The sequence below is a fragment of the Cotesia glomerata genome, linkage group LG5 (assembly GCF_020080835.1).
Source record: "Cotesia glomerata isolate CgM1 linkage group LG5, MPM_Cglom_v2.3, whole genome shotgun sequence".
In the NCBI taxonomy this organism is placed as follows: Eukaryota; Metazoa; Arthropoda; class Insecta; order Hymenoptera; family Braconidae; genus Cotesia; species Cotesia glomerata.
Genome location: NC_058162.1, coordinates 549,645 through 566,845, shown reverse-complemented (window position 1 = coordinate 566,845; position 17,201 = coordinate 549,645). Strand labels below are relative to the sequence as shown.

The 17,201-nt window shown below is 29.0% G+C and overlaps 2 protein-coding genes across 3 annotated transcripts; both read right to left on the bottom strand.

Moving 5' to 3' along the window:
- Positions 1-128: 128 nt before the first annotated feature.
- On the bottom strand, positions 129-6,437 carry LOC123266277. Its single transcript, XM_044730433.1, has 8 exons — positions 6,345-6,437; positions 6,110-6,209; positions 2,415-4,096; positions 2,132-2,298; positions 1,942-2,059; positions 1,629-1,880; positions 986-1,207; positions 129-924 (listed from the first exon to the last, which is right to left on the bottom strand). The coding sequence occupies exons 3-8, from the start codon at positions 3,888-3,890 to the stop codon at positions 484-486; spliced, it is 2,676 nt and encodes an 891-aa protein (XP_044586368.1). The 5' UTR covers positions 3,891-4,096; positions 6,110-6,209; positions 6,345-6,437; the 3' UTR covers positions 129-483.
- On the bottom strand, positions 6,402-17,171 carry LOC123266278. 2 transcript variants are annotated; one of them, XR_006509747.1, is made up of 9 exons: positions 17,089-17,171; positions 16,868-16,931; positions 16,584-16,652; positions 16,110-16,273; positions 11,452-13,135; positions 9,372-10,344; positions 9,030-9,315; positions 8,299-8,531; positions 6,402-6,489 (listed from the first exon to the last, which is right to left on the bottom strand). XR_006509747.1 is itself a non-coding variant. In XM_044730435.1 (8 exons), exons 5-8 carry the CDS (start codon positions 12,642-12,644, stop codon positions 8,353-8,355), a joined length of 2,631 nt encoding a protein of 876 aa, XP_044586370.1. In that variant the 5' UTR covers positions 12,645-13,135; positions 16,110-16,273; positions 16,584-16,652; positions 16,868-16,931; positions 17,089-17,171; the 3' UTR covers positions 8,267-8,352. The 2 variants fall into 2 exon arrangements, 1 of the variants encoding a protein (XP_044586370.1); XM_044730435.1 differs by lacking the exon at positions 6,402-6,489 and having other exon boundaries at positions 8,267-8,531.
- Positions 17,172-17,201: the final 30 nt, after the last annotated feature.

Sequence of the window (17,201 nt, the reverse complement as noted above, 5' to 3'; positions counted from 1 at the left end):
TTTGAGTATTTTTAATTGAAACTTAAAATTAATTAATAAATTTTATTCAAGCTCACAATCAAATTTTAATAACTTTGATTAAAGAAGAAGTAAAAGAAAAAAAAAAAACTTGACTTTATAAAGCAAAATTTCTTTTTTTACTAGACACTTTATTATATAACGGCATGACTTGATTATTATTGTGGTATAAATTACTCACACATTTTGTCCCATTATTTTCTACATATTTTTTAAAATCACTGTATATAATTATATGACTTTTATAAATGTAATAAAGTATAGATATTACAATAACAGTCGTAAGTAACATATATTGTTAAATATTTATAATATAATGTTTATACAAGTTAATAATGCAATAAGTAATATATCAAACAACATTTAAATCTTTGGATAATTGATTAACAGTCAAGAACAAATAGTACCAACAAAAAGTAATACATATAAATAATATAAAAAATATAAATGAAAGTGATGACACATTTATGCATACTGTTCCATTTCGATGAGACCACTTCCCCATATTTTTCGATTTTTCGTATACGGAATAATACCTACAAGAAGACCAGAGACAATAATCCACCCGCCGGCTTGTAGAAATGAAAGATCCCAAGTGTTGGTGAGATCAAACAGCAGGCCGGCAAAAGGAGGCCCGACAAAATTACCTATTCCTTGGCAGAGTAAACTCAAGCCATAGGCTGTGGTAAACCGTTCCAACGGAATCAGTTCAACGACAATTACCGGTGTGAAACTCAAGTTGCTGCTGAATAACAATCCAAAGAACGCTGCGCTCACCATTAGAATCGTGTAATTATGAACAAATGTGCTCATAAATATCGTTGCAATACCGCAGCCAATCAAACATACTGCATATGTCTTTGTTCTGTTCATCCAGGGTTGATCGCCAGCCCAACCAAGAAAAACCTGACATCAAAGCTTTTATTAATATTATTTTAATAAATTAATTAATTAATTAACTAATTACCATCCCAATTGTACTTGAAATTCCAATAATGGAGAGAAGATGCGCGCCATCCGCTTCTGAGTATCCGTTTCTTGTTAAGTGTTCCGCGAGATAAAAGTAAGGCACGATGAACCAGGTGAACAACGTGATGGTTGATAAAGACAGTGCTAAAAAGTGCAATTCCAGAAACATCGAAAAGTCCATAATATCTTTAAATAGAGATACTATTTCACTGTACCACTTCTGAAATAATTTTTTTGTTTAGTGTCATAATTATTTTTTAATTATTGTAAACATAGTACAAAGTTAATTAATCTATTTATCAATTAATCATTTCTAGAAAATTAAGTTAGTCGACATCTAAAAATTTTTAGAATTTTTTTTTATTGAAAAAATTATTACAAAAAAAATAAAAAAAAATTTCATTTTTAAAAAAACTTGAAAAACTGTAAGTGCAATTTTTAAAAAATGTTTTTTTGTTCTAATTAAATTAATGAAAAAAAAAAAAATCAAAAAATTAAAAAGGTCGGCTAACTTTACTATTATAATTTTTTTTTGTAATTTAAAAAAAAATACGTACAACAAATTTAGTCTTAATTTGTTGTATTAAATTATTTTTGTACTTGTAAAAATAAAGAAGAAATAAAAAACAATGAAAACTAACCTCTTCATTTTCTTTGGCAAGAGTTGTCATACTGTTTCTAAAAATATCAGGACAACTACTGGCCCTTAACCTGTATTTGTGTAAATTAAGTACTGCACCACGATACATCACAGAATTTCTATGTACTCTAATATTTTTGAAGTAATGAGTATTTGGGTTGAATTGTCGTCTTAGCCAAGGTAATGAATCAGTTCTGACAATATCACAATTAATACCAGGAGTATGATGTTTTGATTTTTCTTGCTCTACTGTCTAAAAAAATATATTCTTCATTATTAATTCCAAATTTATTTTGATTAAATAAATAAAATACCTTTTCAAAGTCCGTTTTTACTTTCAATGTCTGGACTTTGGTCATGTCAATAGGACACTCGAATCCTGGAGCATCTTCTGCTTTAATAACTGCATTCTTTTCTTTAGCTTGCTTAATTCTAGAATTTTATTAATTTAAAATTTCATCATAACCTTCATATATACAATACGTATAATAAAAAAATTCAAACCTCATAGACATAGTTACTCCAGCCTTATTAGAAGTTTCACCCGTTGGAGATTGATCAACATTTTTATCAGAAATACTTCTGCAAAGTAAAAGACTTGGGTAATTTTCTAAAATGACATTGTAAAGCCGAGAGTTTGTTGACAATGACTCAAGAACTTCCAACGGCACCTACAAAACAGTTAAAAAAATTTCTATCTGTTAAAAGTGTCATTAAATACTTAAATAATAATTTTTATCACTTATAAATAAATTATAAAACTAATTTATTAATAATAAAAACCTACCTTTTCACTCTGTCGTACAAAAGTCGGCAGATTAACAACACTCCTGAACCCAGAGCCTCCTTCAGATCCCAGCGTTCCATCACAAGGAGTGACAAGACTGGTCCTCAAGCTCTGCAGCTGACATTCAGGCGTCTTGCCACTCTTGAGCAGTTTTCTCAATTCCTCAATCCCAGGAAAGTCTTCAACACTGATCGCCGAACACGACCTTCCATTTTCCGACCTGACAATGGACTTCCTTGGTGACTCGATGGACTGTTTCCTTTGCTCGATGACCCACCACTCCGGGTCCCTCATCACGCAGCCACAAACAATGAGATTCAGGAAGGTACCTCCCAACAAAAGACAAGTTCCGCGCCAGCCGTACTCGAAGATCCAAAAGGAAGTCAGCGGTGCATAAACAAAGGTTCCAATGCCAGTCCCGCAGGCTCCTAGACCCATGGCCAGGGTTCGTTTCTTATCAAACCAGTAAGCAATGCTAACCACCGCTGTTACGTAGCACAAACCCAACCCTAGACCTGATAATATCCCGAAAGTAAGAAACATAAATTCAATAGAAGTCCCGAAGGAGCTGAGCGTGAACCCGAACCCGGAGATCAGGCCTCCTAGGATGGTCATCTTCCTGCAGCCGTACCTGTCGACCAGCGCGGACATCACCGGGCCGCTCATCAGCGGAACTGCCATGAACAGCGAGCCAATCCAGGCAGTCTTGGACTTGGAGGCCCGGAACTCGTTCAGGAACTCGATGTACAGCAAGCCAAAGCTGAATGACACTCCATCAGCTATCAGCGAGATCACCAACGAGGCTAGGACAACCATCCAGCCCCAGCCGCCGTCAGGAATCTTGGGATCTTCATTGCAAGAGTCTAAATCGATGCTTGTAGCATTTCTTCCCAGGTTTTTCTTCAAATCAAAGACCAGATCCACCACCGAGGACTCTGCTGAGAAGTTTACCATGCCATCTCCATCTGCTTGGTCATTTTTCTCTTGATTGCTTTGCTTGTTGGGAAAGGGATCACCGCTGGGCGTCAGCAAGCTCTCGCTTTCGCACTCGCTCTCATTTTTGTGGGAAGAAATGGTGTCGATACTCGAGTGGTCGTTGGTGAGAGCTAGGCTAGAGTCTCTCCCGATCCCTGAGCTTTTCCTAGACCCAAAATCGTTGTCCTTATCGTCCTGAGTTGAGTTGAATGAATTGTTGGTGTTGGTGTTCGGCGAAGTGGTGCAAACTGTTGGACTGTCGTTCTGCCACCCGACTAAAGGTGCTGGTCCCTTCTTTGGACTATCTAAACACGATCCTCTAGATTTTGACTTAATCTTATTACAGCTATCGACGTTATTACTTTTGGTGTTATTAATATCATGAATATTGTTATTATTATTATTTACATTACTGACTACAGTTTTCATTTCCCTTTCCAGGAGATTGGTAAGCTTACTCTCCGTTGTTATGTAATTAGAGTTTAGTCTGTCGTCTGACATTTATTTTGAATCTTCTAAATGTAATTATTGCTACAAGAGTGAGTCCAACGACGGGGCCAACCTTTCAATCCGAGGATATTGCACGGAATTATGTCACGACGATAAATCGGTTTACAGAGCATAAGGACTTTTAGTATGCACGTTGATCTTTTCACGCTAGTCCTCCGAAGCCTCAGCATACACGCTTTTTTCTCTCGTTTCGCCTCCTGTTATATAATTTATCATCAATTTATTTTTTAATTAAATTAACTTAGAAGATATTTTATAATACTAAGAATTTTTTTAACAAATAAATTATATGATAATAAATTTAGCAGATATTTAATAATTTTTTTCAACAAATAAATTATAGACAAAAAATAATATAAACAAAATTGATATGTAAAAATTTAAAAAAAAATTAAAAATGCAATATTTTAAAAATATTTTTGTTAAAAAAAATTAAAAAATTCTCTAGTAACTGCTAACTTTAATGTCATATAAATTATGGTGAAAAAAAAAATGTAATAAAAATTGATTTTTACAAAATTAAAGATACAGTTTTTTAAAAATAAATTTTTTAACCAATTTATTTATTAAAAAAAATTTTTAAATTTATTTTTATTGCTATTTTTAGGTTTTAAATTTTAAATAATGTCATTAATGGAAGTATTAGACGTCAAACAATTTTTTTTTTATAAAAATTAACAAATAAATTTATTTTGTCAAATTTTTTTCAAAAATTATTTTCTAAATTAATTTTTATTAAAAATTTTATATATTTTTATAGATTAAAAATTAAAAAAAATATTTTTAAAACGTCTATTAATTCTATTATTGTTTTCAACAATTAAAAACAATACTTACCATTAAAAAATATTTAATTTAATATAAATTGCGTAATTTCAGGTATTTTGTTTGTTATATTAAAGTGTGTGACTACAAGCAATTGAAAATAACGCTTAACAAACATAAAAGGGCATAAAATTAAATAAAATGCCACCATTACTGCAAAAAACAAAATAAAAAAATCTAAAATTAATATTCTTCACTCAGAATACTCCATTAAAAACAATCTGTCAAAAAAATCAGAATCGTAGGTTAGAATCAGATCAATAATAGTGACGTCTGTATAAATATATAAGTATAAAAAATTCTATTAATACGTAAATAAATACACTAAGCGTATTTACTCTGACAAATAAGTGTTATTATATTATTGACTTATATTTTTCAAAGTTGCCGGATAAAGGAAATGGCGCAATAAATAATCGCGATATGTAAAGAAAGTTAATAACGATATCCTTGAAAACGGGGAGTGCTCGCTAGCAAGTGCGTAACCATGACTACCAACCAATCGATTTTCAGAACTTGCTAAGCTTCTGATTTATCATACTTATTTATAAACATAAACTAAAAATTATTTAACAGGTGTTTTATAAATATGAAAGATTTGTTAAAAATTTATAAAAAGTTTTCTTCTTTTGTTTTTTTTCGCAGCGTATTGTTGATTTTTTTTCTTCAACGGTGTCAGCTTTGACATGATGATCAGTCTCCTTGGAGGAATAGAAAATCTAAACTTGGAAAATCTTTGCGCTACCCCACACGAGAATCATCCATTAAGGTCAATCGGCGTATGCGTCAGAGAAAATGCAATCGATACTTATTAGGGTGCAATTCAAGCTCCCAAATAAATGTTTATTAATATTTTTATTTTTGTTGGTTAGATTTTAATAAAAAATCATGAACATAAAATTAGCCGACATCTAAAAATTTTTATTATTTTTTTTTATTAAAGAATTATTACAAAAAAAAAAAAAAAAAAAATTTCATTTGTTAAAAACTTCAAAAACTATAAGTGCAATTTTTTAAAAATATTTTTTAGTTATAATTTAATAAATTAAGCAAAATAAAAAAATTAAAAATGTCGACTCTTTATTATTATTAAAAAATCACGATTTTTTTTTACCGCAACTTATCATTTTGCTCTTATCTTCTCAAGAAGATGATAATTTTTGAAAATTCTGATTTTTTTGACTCAAAAAAATGAAATAATTAAATAAAAAGGGTGGAAATAATAATCACCTGTTCATGCTGCAATTTGTGTGTGTTTTTTGTCTAAAATTTATCTGTGAGCAACTGAAAGACAAAAATATATTTCTAGGAGCGTGCCAGGATTTTAAATACTAATTTTTATGTGTAATAATTTATTTAATAAGATAATAATTAAGTAAACTTACTGCGAAAATTATCAGCTTTAGATGTTGATTTTTTTGGGCGAAATATTTAAAAATATCACAGATATTTTTGTTCGTAAGAAAAATTAATCTTTGCTAAGGACTTAAAAAATAAATATTAATTTGTGATTGTAATTTAAAACACTTGAAAAAGTAATTTTAGTGGTTAATTTAATAAATTATTTTTTTTAAGATAATAATTTAAATAAAATTAGAAGAGAGCAAAAATATTAGGTACTTTGTTAAACAGAATTTATCAATAAGCTTGGAGAAGAATAAATTTTAGTGGATGTCTATTGTGAAATGCCTTAGACTCGTCGCGCAAGCCTGGTAATATTTATGCTTAGCTCTTGCGCACTGAAATGTCATCATCGGGATTCTTCCTGTAAAAATTACTGATTTATTATTGTTTATTAAATGACGATAATCTATATTAAATCTGTCTTATTACCGGGAAGAAAATTAATAAAATAAAAAATACGGACTAGGATATATTTTTTTAAAATGACACTGAATAGCAGATGTCTAAAAATTTTTGATTTTTTTTTTTTTTTAATTAAATTACAAAATTAAAAAAATATTTCTAAAAAATTGCACTTGTAGTTTTTAAAGTTTTTTACGTATGAAATTTTTTTTTTTAATTGTTTGATTGAAATTTCTTCAATAAAAATTTTGAAATGTCAGCTAACTTTATTTTCATTTTTAAAAAATAAAAAAAAGAAAGTTTTAATTAAATAAATTTTTAGATAGGAAAAAAATTAATAAAATAAAAAATACGGACTAGGATACATTTTTTAAAAAATAAAAAAACAAGTATAAAAAAAAAAAGAAAGTTTTAATTGAATAAATTGTTAAATAATTACAGCTTTATTCTATTGTCATAACTTTTAATAATACGACAGTATATCGGGCAGATTTTAATTAATCTCTATTTATACAATGAAATAAAATATATGGTCTTGACAATTTATGAGAAAGGCCACGAAATTTCATCGGGAGTTACGCTACAATATTTAAGTAATATTATTGAGATTTGTATCCTTTATTTAATTAATTAATTAAAAATAAATCCAATTTTTGAGAATTTAAAATACGCATGCATAAAAAATCCCATTTCCAGCACGAGATATAAAGAGCATGCATTACTTTTATTTATAATAATTAATTAATGAATTAATTAATACAGATATATTTTAAATAATTTAGTATAATTCCTTGAAAATTCAATAGTAATTATATATATATATTTGAATAAAAGTTAAATATTAATGCCATGCCTCTCACACTAAATGAATAACTTACTTTAAAATGTAATAATTATTATCTTATTTATTTATATGTACTCCATTCTATTTGAATAATATTAAAATATTGCTTCTATTTATAATTTATAATATTTATAGTTGTATATAAGAGTAAAGATGCCGATAAGGCCGCAATCTGATGTATTTTGTTAAAATGACACGTTAATGTACTATAAAAAACTATTATATTACTTACTTACATATATACGTATAATAAACTCGCGATTATTTGTTACTTTTATGATGACAATACTTATGTTTTATCGCACAAACGCTATTACATTTATGATTTAATAACATTCGTGATATTAGAAAAAATTAGTTATTATAATTATAATTATTGTTTGCTATCTTTCTTCTTTATTACAATTTAGTCAAATAGAGTATGTTTGTTCTTATTATTCTTTATATAATAAAGTATCTAAAGGAAATATTTTATTATACTTGTAGATAAAGTCAAAGAATTTTTTTTTAAAACAATTCAATATTATTATCATAAGTATTGTATTGAACTTTATGGGCTAAATGATCCCACGGATTATTATTCAATTTTATTTTATTATCTAATTATTACGACTTCAGCTACACTTGAGTTGAACTTTCGTAATTTCGCTCTTAAAATATATAATAGTTACTGACGTTATTTTAATTATATCGATAAAAATAGTTTTAATTTTTTAAAGATTGACAATTTATCTAATTATATTATTTACGGTTTGTATTTTTATTAACGCGTACTTTTTTAATATTTATATAAATTATTATTTTAAATTAAAATACTAAAAAAGTAAGCAATTTTTTCGAATAATTAATATATTTACTAAAAGACTAGTTATTAAATAAAAAATTATTTTCAAAGATTTACTAACAAAATTAATCAATTTTTACCTTTTAATAAAATTGTTAATTATTTTTTTCTTATCTTCAATATAAATATTCAATTCATACACTATTTATTTCAGATAATTCATCTCTTGGTACGTCAGCATTATTTCTACTAATGCATTTTTTGTAATAACCCATTAGCGGCACTACCATCAGAAGAACACCGCTCAGAGCAATGAAAAATCCCGCGAGATAAAATGATAAATCATACGTTCCGGTAATGTCATAGAGCCAGCCTGAAAAATAAGTAGTTAAGTTAATAATTCAACTTCATGTTTTTGGTAACAAAAAAATTGACATAAAAATTTAAAATTCAATTTTTTTTAAATAATTTTTTACAAAAAATTTGTTTGTTAAAAAAAAAATAAAAAATGATAAGGTAACTACTAATTTTTATGGCAAAAAAAATTGACACATAAAAATTTTTAAAAATTAAAAATGCAATTTTTTACAAAAAAATTTGTTTATTAAATAAAATAAAAAAATAGTCAAGTGGATGCTAGCTTTAATGTCATTTTTACATAAAAATTTATTTAGAAGACATTTAATAATTTTAATAATTTTTTTAATAAATAAATTATGGCAAAAAGATTTATAAAAAAAAATTGACATAAAAATTTTAAAATTTTTTACAAAAAATTTGTTTGTTAGAAAAAAATAATGACTGCTAATTTTGTTGTTATTTTTAGTGAATTTACAATCAACAAAAAAAAAATAAAAAAATAAAAACTTACCAGCTAAAGGTGGACCCATGAGATTAGCAATCCCTTGAACAAGAAGAAGTAACCCATAAGCATTGGTAAATCGTTCAAGTGTAATAACTTCAACAAGTATAATACTCGTAAGACTGTAATTCGCAGCGATAAATATTCCAAAAGCTCCTGCTACCGAGCATAGTGCATAATAATTACCATCAACGAGTGGTATTAAGCTAGTAGCGATACCACAACAAATCATGCAAAGCGCGTAGACAATTGACGCGTTAACCCACGCTCTGTCTCCAGCCCATCCAAGAAAAATCTGAAAGCGTTCAATAATTAAGTATAAATATTTAATCTAAGTAAAAATAAACTTACCTCGCCAAACATATTAGCGATTCCAATAACAGAAATCAAAATCGACGCATCGGTCTCACTGAAGCCCATCTCAATAGCATTGTCGGTAAGATAAACATAAGGCACGTCGTACCAAGTGTGTAGCAGAAAATTGCTGATGGAAAAGAGAAGAAACTTAGAAACAGCAAAGTGAGAAAAGTCAAGCATGTCTACGAGCAGATCCCAAAACTCCCAGAGACCAGAGTACCAGACAAATTTAGTCTTAGCAATAGTTGTCATTGAATTTCTATAAATATCCGGACAACTGGATGCCCGTAAGCGGTATCTATTGATATTGAGCATAGCACCCCGGTAAGTCAGACTGTGTCTGTGAACTCTGACATTTTTTAAATAAGCCGGTGCGACTCTCCGATGTGTCTCAAGAGTCGCGGATCTTTTTAAAGGACCAGCGTCGTTTTTATTGAGCCACCATAAATAAGCAATGTTGAAGGCAATTTCGTCGTTGTTCTGGAGTTCCGAGCTCGAAACTTTATCTGAACTTAACTTAACAGTATTTAATTTTTTGCTAATATGTTTGTGCTGTTTATTAAGAAACTTGAACTGTTTTTGATGAGTAGTCTGCTGGGTGTCTAGACTGTGAGGGCTGCCGGTCACAGTTGGGCAGTTTGCCATGTCATTTAGCGTCGCGGAGTCGCTGATGCTCCTTGAGGAAGTCAAGAGCCTGGGATAGTTGTGCATCAAGACATTATAAACATCTTTACGCGTCGACAGAAGATCAAGGACCTCCAGAGGAACCTGGTCTCCGTTCTTCAAGAACGTCGGCAAGGTAAGAAGACTAGAAAAGAGCTTGCCGTTGTTGTCTTCCTTGTGGATCCTCCTGAGACAGTCAGCGTCCACTGGATTAGCAGAGACCGAGTTCCCGATGTGCGGCGCTTGATTCGTTGTGTTAATAGACAAACTCGCTGAGAAAGAATCAACGCTGGAGCTCTGCAACCTGGTGGATGACATTAAAGTTAGCAGTCTTGACCATTTTTAGCAGATTTCATAAAAATCCAACTATTGTATTTGTCCTTATGACGTAACTTTTCATAAATTTTACTATATTTCGACCTAACTCGACGAACTGAGTCAGAAAATACATATCGACGTTCTAATTAGCACATTATCTAACTCCGTTTTAGAGAATCTTTTATTTGTACGAAATAAATAATTAGTTAAAAATTTATTATCACTCTAAAAAACAATTTAATATCTAATACAGGTATAATATTTCGGTTTGGTTCATTCAAATTATTTATAATTAGACTATTGCTATACATTAAAATGTTTAAAAATCACCCTTTAAAAAATAAGGAGTTAGACAAATTGCTAATTAGACCGTCGATATGGTTCAAAAGTTTATATATGTATGTATATATACGATATATACGATATAACGCGGCTTGACACGACGATAGCGTCAATAATTTTTAAGGGATCTCAATGAAACTCAACATACTTATTCTATCGATTATTAGGAAAGTCAAGTTCAAATATGAGCTTAATCGGTCAAATAGTTTAGAAATTACAGCATTTAAAAATTTTGAAATTTCGAAAATTTGATACTTTCTCTACTTCTCCTTTAAATAACTTTTGAACGCGTCGAGTTATTCGATTCCTGTTAAATGCATCTGAAAGCTGAGAAATTAAGCTTCAATCTATGTGCTCACGTTTTTTTCTAAAGCAAAAAATATCCATCTTAGGATCATTTTTAAGAAATTTTACTCTTGCAGTCGTTTTGTCTATACAAAACTGACTGATAAGTACTGAAGTACAATAATTCTTTTCTTTCTTTATTGAACGTTATTTATTTTTTTTTTTTTGTATTCAATCCTAGTAGTTTCTAATTCTATTCATCATGAAATCTTCTGCCATTTCGGCTGCCGAATGGCCTTTTTTTTTATTTTTTTTCAACAAGCAAATTTGGTTTGAAAAATTATTTTAAAAAAATTGGATTTTAAATTTCGACATGTCATTTTTTTTTTCTAAATTTTTTTTCCATAATTTATTTGTTAAAAAAATTCTTAAAATTATTAAATATCTGCTTAATTAATTTTCATACCTGGTGGTCCTCTTGCGTTCTCTATTCCGCTTGCGCTCTTCAGATTTGGCCTTGGCCCGGACTGTCGTCCACTCCAGGTCCCGCATGAGACACCCGCAGACAGCCAAATTAAAAAACAGCCCCGCGAGAATCAGCGTAGTTCCTCGCCAGCCGTACTCCGCCAGCAAGTACTGCGTCACCGGGGCGAAGATGAAGGTCCCGATCCCGCTCCCGCAGACAGAGAGACCCGTGGCAAAAGATCTCTTCTTGTCGAAGTAGTAAGCAACGATCACCACTGCCGCTACGAAGCACAGTGATAAACCAAAGCCTGCTACCACTCCAAAGGTGAAGATCAGCACGCCCATTGAACTTGTAAAGGAGCTTATCACAAACCCCAACGTCGCTAAAATACTTCCTGCTATTGAAACTCTTCTACACCCGTACCGGTCCGTCAAGAAACTCGCTACCGGTCCCGACAGCAGTGGCATTGCCATGAACAGCGACCCGATCCACGCGGTCTTGGACTTTCCCTCGCCGAAGTAGTTCAAAAACTCCACATAAATCACTCCGAATGAAAAGGTGATTCCGTCGGCTATTAAGTTGACCATAAAAGCCGCCGCGACGACCACCCAGCCCCAGCCTCCGTCAGGCGGACGCGCTTCCGCGAACTGCTCGAAACTCGAGTTGTCTTCATCGGAACTCACTCCTGTTGATGGCGAGCAGCTAGAAGTAGAAATTGAAGACGGGCTCGGTTGTTCCTTGCTGATTTCTTTCTTCGACCTAGAAGACTTTTTCCGCTTCTTGGAGCTGAACTTCACTCTCAAACATTTATTGGTGCCGTTTGCCAGCTGCTGGTTCTTGATCGGCGCATCAAACAGACTATCAGGTCGCTTTGGAGCCTCGGAATTATTTTTAGAATCAATTTCGCCGTCTAAATTGAAGGTAAAATCAGCGACAGGTTTTACTTGCTCGAAAATTATATCATTGACAAACTCAATCGCTTCTTCATTGCTTTCTTCTTCTTGTTCCTTGTCCGTCATACTGAGGCTGTCTTCTTTTTTATTTACATAACTGGGGTCAAATTCAGTTAGTGCTCCTGAATTTATAGAATTTCTATCGCTCTTTGCCCAGTTATTAAAGTTAATATTTACATCATTGTCTTTTTCGGTAAAATTGTTTGCTTCATTACCGGAACGCGGCCATTTTGGTTCCATATTAAAAAATACTTTGTGAAGCACTTTATAAACTGTTGTTATTGTTAAAACAATAATATTGTTGTTGATACTGTTTTGTTTACACGCACAAATAATTAATTTTTGTGATTTTTAAATTAAAATTAGTTGTGTTTTTATGAGTTAATTTGTAAACTAACAGTAAGGTGATCAACACGTGATGGAAGACAATTTTAATTATAATTAAAGTAATATTTCTAAGTTTAATTGAGGTTGATATTGCCGTCGTCGTCGTCGCCGTCGTCGTCCGCTTTTTATTCGTCGTAGACGTATCAGCATTGCAATCACAGTCGATCTGTTGGTGAATTCTGATCCGTCGATTACGGTCATCTATTATTCTACGTGGTGAAATTTTTGTTCTGGTGTCGCTAACCGACTCTAATTCCTGAGAAAACTTCACCACCTTGACGGAGATATCTTCTGTCCAGGCACCCATCCGGTGAACGATATTCGTTCGACTCTTTCCGCAAATTCTGAAACAATAGTTTATTATTAACATTTTAATAATAGGCTTGAAGTTAAATTGTATTGATACTATAAGCTGATAAGAAAATTCGATTTTACAAAACATTGATGATAAATGTAAATACAATAGCAAATGTCAGTTAATGTGTTTATCTATTAATACTTGGTACATGTCTAGATAGTACCAACTAAGATTGTTATATTAACCACACCATAGAGAACTCGAGTTACCATTGTAAATAACGCTCATTGTGTATGAGTTGATGTCCATTTAAGAAGAATTTAACTAGTATACTACAACTAACATCCATCCACGTCATTGCTTCTCTTATTCCTTTAACATTCTCTATATTATTCATACAGTACTTTTTATAAGAAATATTTTTTTTGTCATTAAGCTAAGAAGAAATTTTAATTTATTATTAATTTATATTCTTCTTTGAGTACAGACAAAAAATTAATTTTTTTTTAACTGAAGAAATAAAAATTTTTCTTATTGTAATTTTTTTTATTAAAAATTAACATTTTTGAAGATATAAGCTCATCTTGATGTTTCACTCATTGAGACCTTTCATTTAAGTACCCACATCAATTTTTCATATATTTTATATATTTATATATATATTATATATACCATATATTAAAAATATATCAAAAATGCATGTGGGTACTTAAATGAAAGCTCTTGATGAGTGTAACATCGGTATGAGCTTATATTTTTAAAATATATATATTATATATATGTATATATGAAAAATATATCAAAAATGCATGTGGGTACTCAAATGAAAGCGCTTGATGAGTGTAACATCAGGCTGAGCTTATATCTTTAAAAAAGTCAATAGTTAAGAAAGTACAGTGCAATTTAACAAAATTTAGCAACATATTTAAAATAAAAATATTGAAGACATTTCTTCTTTATAATAATAAAAAAAATCAAATTTTACCTGAAGTATAATAAAGACATTTGTATGTCATAGCGTTATATTCTTCTCAGTATCAAACAGATCAATTATAACAGTGCGTGAATGTAAGTTATTATAAATAACACAATGCTCTTTTAAAAACGTTATCATTCGACACTTGAACTCTACTTTTGTCTACACAATTATAACCGCAAGATCTTTCTTCATTAGGTCATACTGAGATACTCTTATATTCTTCTAACAATCGAAATATAACAAAGAATAATAATTAAGATAACTTAAAACGTAAAACACTTTTTAACTTTGAGCGACATCCTTTATCGTGATAATGATCATGCACTTGATTTTATTTTATTTATTTTACTAACAATATTACCAGCGAACAATTACAAAACTAAAGAAGCAGCTAACTATTAAACTACAAAATTGACCATAATTATAATTCAAGACTCTATTATAATTGGAGTATACTGAGATTAATTAAAGTTGGCTAATTAAGCGGTTCTGTGATAAGACCCAATTAAATTACAAAAAGTAAATCTAGTTAACTAAGTAATTCAGATAGACATAAATTAATGACACGAATAAAATCTACCGGCTATTAATATTGAGATTAAAAGAAATCTTGTGTTTCTTTTTTAGTTTTTTATTATTACTATAAAGTTAAAATTATTTTCTAGGCAATTTTATAATTTATGACCTCGTAGAGTCTCTTTGTAAAAGACAACTCGACATCCTCACAACAAGATTAACCGACTCGTACTGATGTGATAACGTGTTGCCTTCTTTATGGTACGTCTCTCACATCATCGTAACCGACAACTACATTTATTTCTTTACATCTTACATCTTACATCTCTCTTTTTAACTTATTACTATTACTATCCTGCTATCTAATCCTCCTTCATTAAAGTAATTCACTGATACTGATTTTTATTTAGCATTTTTATGCTTCTCTATAAACTTTAATTAAAAATTCTATATCATCACTGAAGTATAAATAAATTTTACAAAGAAGAATATTCTTTTCCTGGTCCATTAAATTATTCAATTGTCATTCTTAAAAATGTCATACTTATAACATTATTACTTATGTCATTAGCCGACGTTCTAAATTTTTTGATTTTATTTTAATGATTAAATTAGAACAAAAAAATATTTTTAAAAAATTGCACTTATAGTTTTTGAAGTTTTTTACACGTGCAAATTTTTTTTTTATTTTTTTATAATCATTTTTTCAATAAAAAAAAATTCTAAAATTTTTTAAATGTCGGCTAACTTTACTTCCATTATTGCTTGCATATTATATTATTATTTAACAATAAATATTAATATTTATTGTTCAAGATAAGATTTATAGCTCTATTGTAAATATAAAACTCAGAGTTAATCTTCTTAATGAGTTATCTCTTTATAAATTATCATAGAAGATATATGTCTAACTATTTTTTTATTTGATATTTATAATAAATGACATTAAAGTTAGCAGTCACCACAATTTTTTAATTTTATTTACCAAAAAAAAGTATTTTTAAAAAATTTCATTTTTTATTTTTTTCTATTTTTTTTTGCACTAATTTATTTCTTAAAAAAATTCTAAAAATTATTAAATATCTGCTACTTTAATTTTCATTTATAATAATAAAAAAAATCAATTTTTTTTTCTTCTTTAAAGTCAAAACTTCAACTAATCATTAAAGAAAATAAATAAATTCTTTAATCTATCAGAAATATTTCTTCTTTGCGGATGATAATAAAATAAAAAAAAAAAGTTTAAAGGTTACGTGATGATAAGAGAAGCCTATTATAAGCTTTTAAAAATAAAATAAAAAAAAAGATCGTTAAAAAAGCCATCAGCTGATGATGCTGATGCTGAAATAATATCACAACAATGGCTGGACATATCGATCAGTGCCAAAATAAAATGCTCTTAAAATACCTCTAGACAAATAAATAATTAGATTAAAAAAAAAAACTAACAAAAAAATAAATTTTATAATTGAACAGCAAAAAAAATATTAAATTAAAATAGATTATAAATATTTAAATAACTCACCCACTGTTACCACCCATTAGCAAATACTAAAAAACTGCAGTATCCTGCATCTCTAATTCTGGATTTGATTGACTCAGATAATTACTACGATAGTTATATATCGCGGAATAGCTGCAGCGTCTATACACTTTTTCGGAGATTGTTTTTCTACATTAATATGTATGCTAAAAAAATTATAAAATTATAATTTTCACAATATTTAAACAAAACAAATTTTTTATTACGTTTAAATTGGTCGTTTATTTTAAATTAAGGAAGAAATATAAGTTTATTAAAGAATTAGAAACAGCCTGATAAAATGACACGTATAATTATTTTCAAGTGAGCACAATGAATGGAATAGCTGTTTTGATAAAATGGTAAAATTAGTGAATCGGGGTTGATTTTTCTTCACACGCATGCGTTTGCTCGGATAATAACAATAACAAGGGATGATGATAATAATAATAGTTTCGCAATGTTTATAATATTTACCATTCGTCAACTAATCAATCTTGTTAGCAAACTATTTTTTTTACTTTATCCGTCTTCTGATCTTTGCTCCTGAAAATTGAAAAAAAAATTTAATCTAATAATTAAAATAATCTCTGTGATTTAAAAATGATTTATTTTAATTAAAAAAATAATTTATTTTAATAAATAATTTTATAAAATATAATAAATTGTTACATTAAAAAAAAAGAATGACAACTATTGTAATTATTAAAATTATAATTATTGATTTTTAATTAATTTAAATAATTTAAAAAAATAAATACCGTTTAAAATATGGATCCTTTTTTGACAATACACTTATTTTTTTTAACATGTGGTTCCAAAATTCTGAAAGACAAAAATAAGTACATAAACTTAACAAATAATTTTATCACTTTTAAAAGAATTTTAATTGAAAAAAAAAAAAAAAAACTAAATTAAAACAATCAAAATTATTTTAAAACTTATGTTATAAATTTTTAAAATAAAATAAAAAGAAACTGACCTTTTTAGCCAGCATAAAACCTTATATTAAAAAAAAAACTTTAAATTTTTTATAAATTTAAATTTTAACAAATAGAAATTTTTAGCGCGTGGATTATTTTTAAATAAGCAAAT